Source organism: Genypterus blacodes, unplaced genomic scaffold (genome assembly GCF_046128005.1).
Source record: "Genypterus blacodes isolate CSIRO-AG114 ecotype Tasmania unplaced genomic scaffold, CSIRO-AGI_Gbla_v1 ptg000017l_1, whole genome shotgun sequence".
Lineage (NCBI taxonomy): Eukaryota > Metazoa > Chordata > Actinopteri > Ophidiiformes > Ophidiidae > Genypterus > Genypterus blacodes.
In genome coordinates this window covers 76657-82525 of record NW_027466831.1, presented here as the reverse complement: position 1 = coordinate 82525, position 5869 = coordinate 76657, and the positions used below count along the sequence as shown (strand labels likewise).

The 5869-nt window shown below is 44.2% G+C and overlaps 1 protein-coding gene across 1 annotated transcript; it reads left to right on the top strand.

Annotated features, from left to right (window-relative positions):
• Positions 1-5207, top strand: LOC142990967 (lumican). Its single transcript, XM_076140868.1, has 5 exons — positions 1-152; positions 1123-1459; positions 1603-1924; positions 2046-2363; positions 4244-5207. The coding sequence occupies exons 2-5, from the start codon at positions 1154-1156 to the stop codon at positions 4393-4395; spliced, it is 1098 nt and encodes a 365-aa protein (XP_075996983.1). The 5' UTR covers positions 1-152; positions 1123-1153; the 3' UTR covers positions 4396-5207.
• The last annotated feature ends 662 nt before the right edge of the window (positions 5208-5869 follow it).

Below are 5869 nucleotides of genomic sequence, written 5' to 3'. Positions count from 1 at the left end.
GTAAACATCGGTGGTAGTTTGAACACACACAAGTAATTTCACACCCATGCTGTCTGCATTCACACGGCCATCCAGGTCCATGACTTAACACGGAGGGTTTCAGTGGAAAATAAGACAAATTGTGTCTCAGTTCTGTAGCTGCTGATCGACAGGTAGGTGTCTCTGCTCTGTTATTTGCTTCTATGCATAAGGTTAAATTAGCTGTGTGTGTGTGTGTGTGTGTGTGTGTGTGTGTGTGTGTGTGTGTGTGTGTGTTGCACATGTGGCACGATTGCATGGCACAGTTAGTGTCTCTGTAGCGCTGTGCAGTAAGATTGCAGACATGAATGGTGAAATGCAACATTGCAAAAACAACGAGGTCGAATTTCCCGATGATGCAAAACCACCAAACTTTGTCTAACATTTGTTTGTATGAGTGTGTGAGTGTGTTCTGTGTGCACACAAGCCATGTGGTCTTTGCTGTAAGCAGCTGCAGCTGTGCATGCAGGGAGAAAATAAAATGCATTCTTCCCTCGCATTTTCAAAACTTGTGTATCCAAAAGAATCCGTCTCTGTGCGAGGGTGCCGGGCGCCATACACACTGCCAGAAGTTTTGGCTCTTTTCGACTCATAACACGTAACTGATTGACGATATAGAGAAACCATTGTGGTAAAAGTAGGCGCTGCTACTTGACCTCACACAGAAACTATTTCGTCTTGAGTTTCAGAGTTTCACATTGTTCCTTCTCATCAGACACTTAAAATGACTTTCAACCCCAAATTCTTTGAATGTGAAACTCTCACCCCTGTAGATTTAAAAGGTGGCTGTAAAGTGTCTGCAGGTTTCTGCGGAAACCCGCTGTTGTCAAGTTCAGCTACACTGAGTTACAATGGTGATGAGTTTTCACAGGGGAATAGGAATCACAAATGTCTCAGATCCCCTCTGAACCAGTTTGTTTGATCACTATTTGTGTATCAATGATGTTTGCCAGTCAGCCCAGACTGAGGGTGTTAAGTGCGATAATTTGTACCACACTGAAAATGCAAAAACAAACAAGACAAACTATGTGCTGCCATTATGGGAATGTTTGATCCTTGCAATATGGACTGTAATTCCTTTATGTCTCTATGTTTGAATCCCAGGGTTTGTTAGCGTACACATCCTCCAGCCTCCATGGCCCTCCTGTACTGTGCTGTGTTGCCTCTGCTGCTGTGTGTGTCTGCCACAGTCCCTGATTTCCAGGTCGACCTGGACTATGGAGGTGTTCCTCTGTGGATAGATCGCTTGATGGGGGAGCCGAGCGTGCTCAGCCTGCACGGGCGGATAAATCGAGCCTGGTACAGAGCCAACAACCCTGAGGTCTGCCCCCTACAGTGCGACTGCCCCATCCAGTGGCCCACAGCTCTGTACTGTGACCACAGAGGCCTGGCAGAGATCCCAGACAGCCTGCCGGGCAGAATGCAGTACCTGTTTCTGCAGGTAGGAAACAGACTGACACAAGCACTGCACATTGTTTTCTTAGCGATGGTCTGCCATTAACCCACAGTGGCTTTCCATTTCCTGTCTGCATTACACATCACCCACAAAGCTGCTAACCTCCACCGCGCCCCTCATGTCCCCAGGGTAACAACATCTCGTCCCTGTCCTCTGTTTTGGCCAACGCCACGGGGCTACGCTGGCTCATCCTGGACCAAAATCAGCTGCAGAGTGACAAGCTTGACAAGGGTGTCCTGCAGAACCAGACACAGCTGTGCTACTTGTTCGCCAACCACAACAACCTGAGCTCAATCCCCAGTGGTCTGCCAGCTGGACTCAGACAGCTGAGGCTGGCCCACAATCAAATCAGCACCGTCAACCCAGGAGCTTTCCAGAATCTGCGCAACCTAACGCTGCTCTTGCTGCAGGGCAACAGACTGCAAACTATCACTCAGGAAGACCTCAAAGGTAATGTGAAGGAATGTGTAGTTAATTGTTCCTGATTTGATTACCTCCAGAGATTCTATTTGGAACCCACTGACCACTAAACTCAAAGAGTGTTTTTGTATTTCTCCCCTCCATTTTGCAGGTCTGATCAGTCTGAACCTCTTGGACATTAGTGAGAATTTGTTCTCAACTGTCCCCAGGCATTTACCCGCATCTGTCCAGCAGCTCTATTTGTCCAACAACACTCTCACTGGACTGGACAAGAAGAGTTTTGTGGGATTTAATGACCTTAAATATCTTCGTTTAAGTCATTGCAGTCTGAAGAGCCTCGGGATCCACCAGGAGGCCTTCAACGTGTCCAGCTTGATGGAGCTGGACCTCTCTTACAACAACCTCACTCTCATTCCCACAGTCCACACCAGCCTGGAGTACCTCTACCTAGAAGTCAATCAAATACAAGGTTAAGTGTCTATACACTCAAAACAAATAATGATGCACATGCATATACACACATACTGTACAATTTGGTGGGAAGCCACACAAGCACCCACACACACACACACACACACACACACACACACACACACACACACACACACACACACACACACACACACACACACACAAACACACACCAAGCATATTAGGTGACATAAGCAGCTGCTCAGGGCCCCCATGGAAAGGGTCGTTATTTAAAACAGATTTTGACAGTGTTAGAATTCAACTTCCTCTAAATCATGTACTTGAAAGCATTCAAGTTCTCAATCTGAATTTGCATACACACATGGGAATATAATTTGAATCATTTGGACTTTATGGTGAGATCAACTGTGATTTTGCAATAAGCAGCACTAAAGTCTGCATGAAGTTCTGCACGCTTGCACACATAACACACAATGGAGGAAAATTGCATACACTCAGACATTCCTTGACAGGAAAGTACAGCACTTGCGATTTATGCGTCAAACTCTTTGAGAAGACACCTAAACCTTGCTGTGAGGTAGCAGGAAATGTAAAACACGTGACAGAAACTGCAAAGAAAGCTACACAGCTCCGGCCTCCATGAACCCAGCAGGCCTGCGCTGCTGTGCATGGACAGGGGAGGAGCTGAGGCCGGGTAGCTCACAGGCGAGTCATGTATGGCAGACGATACACAGAAAACGAAAGGGAGGGAGGAAGGGAGAGAGGAGGGGACGTGGAAAGCGAAGAGGGCGGAGGAGAGAGGAGGGAAGTACTGGGTGGTTGGATAAGGGAAAAGTAGGCTAGCGAAGAAGAGAGCAGAGTGGTATGAAAACATCTGTAATGGATTCAAAGGTAAGAGTGCCAGATGAGTTAGAAGCACACTCTGTTCTCTTTCCTTTTTCAATGTCTGCGCGCCATCATTCCTTATAACAGAGAGGATTTGTATCAGGAAACAACAGCCAGGGATCAATTCAAATGGATCTTCAGTACCAGACTGCTCATGTCTAACGTGATCCAACCACAGCTGCCAGAATGCTGCCGTAGTCTGCTGTGGCGGCTCTGGCAAAGGCAAAGTGCTCTTGTTTCTCAGTCTATGAAGTAGCTGTCGGGGTTGTGCACTGTTCAGAGGCAAACGAGACACGCAGAAGGCTAAATACTTCCCCAGTAACACACACCTCATCGTCTAGGTAGCAGCCCGACAACTATGTTCCTGGTGCCTGGTTGCCAAAGTTTACGGTCTGGGCCAACAGCTGAGGCTACGACGGAATGAAGTGAGAAAGCAAAAGAGGCCATTATGGTTTATTCTATGTCTGTTTTCACTGCAGCACCTGCAGGGTATCTAATGGCAAAAGCAGATTCTGTTAGAACGAAAAAGGAGATTTGTTCAAGGTCCATTGCAGAGGTTGAGGGTGGGAAGTGCAACTGCACAGAGAAGAAGAATTAGAAAAGAAAATGCATACCTCCACCAAGGCTGAAGAGTTCTCCAATTATTGACATTGAAATTTACTAGGTTATTGACTTAACCATGATCACCCCCAAAAAAACAACAGACCTCTGATTCTACGGTCCAAGTCCAAAGTTATTGACAAAATGTAACTGTTGTTATAGCGCTGCCATCAGGTCTGTTACATTTTTCTGCATCAGTAGTCCACCTAGCTTGGTTAGAGTAAATTAAGTCCTTCATAAAAAAGCCGGACAAACAAACTAACAAACATATCAGAAGTAAGATATGGTAAGTAATGGTGGTGCCTTTCATATCAACAACTTACACACTCACGCGCTCATCACTACACATTCAAGCAAATGGCTGTTTGAATACGATGAATATCAGAAAAGGACATGACTGAATCCTGTGGGCTTTCTCTGTCTTCGCTCCAGAGTTCAACGTGACAAGTTTCTGCAGAGAGGTGGGACCTCTGTCCTACTCCAGGATGAAGATCCTGAGACTGGATGGAAACAAGATGTCTTACCAACAGCTGCCGCCTGATTGGGTCTTCTGTCTGAGAGCGCTACACCATATTTACATCTGACTCCAACATCTCAAAATACGTGTTCAGGCCACCTGGTCAAGTTCTGTTTTATACAATAATAAGATGACTCATAATAAGATTTCATTGTAAGCTGAACTCTTAATTTGCAGAACCAAATATCTAAAAGCTAGAAACTAAAGTAGAAATAGTCTAAATTGCTCTGTGTTCAAGATGTACAATCAGATTCACTTGGAAGTGAACCTGATTGTACTGGAAGACTGACCTTTAATGAATGCAATGAATGTCTTAACCAGTGTTATGTCATCGTTACGCCAAAGCGTCCGATGAAGAACGTTCTTGCCACCAGTAAATTCCCATGACTTCTTCCATGTCAGCACATGTGTGTGTTATTAGAGAATAGGAACTGTGACAAACCTTCACATTTCTGGCTGAACAGAATGTGTAATGCATGCTCATCGAAACTCAACTGTCTAAGGGTTTTGAGGGGAAATTTGTGTGAATGGTAAAATTGGATAGTTTTCCCTCAAGACAGCATGACTCAGTGAGGTGGTCTGTGCTGTTCCATCACAACGGAATCAGAAGCCATGACTCATCATTCAAGATCAAATGCAAATGTTTCTGTCTCCTCTCCCTTTTGAATACAAATCGATGCATTCTAATTAGTTAATAACAAACTATTTTTGTGCTTTATTACTACAATTTGTTTTAATGTAGTAGGTGAAGTCAACATTGTTATATCTGAACATTGTGTACAATGAAAGCATTATAAAGAAAGCTAATGTTAAAGTGTAATGTAATACTGGACATATAAAAGCAACACATTCAGATGCAATGTTGATTATCATTGTCAGAAGGATATAGATAATAAATAATAATAATCCTAATCTAAGTTTCATGGTTGTTCTCCATTTGTGACACCTTGAAGGTCCAATCAGAAGTGTGTGAAGTCCAGGTCTAACATAATCACATGAATATTTAAAGTGATGGCTGTTGGATGATTAATGATTGATGATTGCTTCGAGTTACCAAAAAACTGTCAGTGACCTTGTTTGGGCATAGCTGTTCAAAAATCCTTCTCTCACCCTGTTGGGAACGTTCAATAGCAATTTTCAGTAATAACTCCAGTCGGTTGTATCTTTCCAAACAGAAGGCCAATTACTTTTTACCAAATTCTGAGAATGTGATGAGTTTATGTCTGGGTCAAGTCTTGCTTTTACCAGAGGCACAAGTTACTCACAAAGAGTCTCTTTGAGGCACAAATATTAACCATTAAAGTCAGCGTGAGCTTGTTCCAGTCAAGAGCAGACTGCAGGTATGAAGTCATGGTGGAACGAGACAAGCTGCAGGAGAAAAGCACATTGCCTCCCTGTTGCTGCTCTACGATGGAAACAGAACAGAAACAGGCCATCCACTCTGTACGCTGACACAGCGTACAGAGTGGATGGCCTGTTTCTGTTACTTTTCTGTGACATTTAGCGTGAACAGAAATAGGGAAATATGACTTGCTGATCTA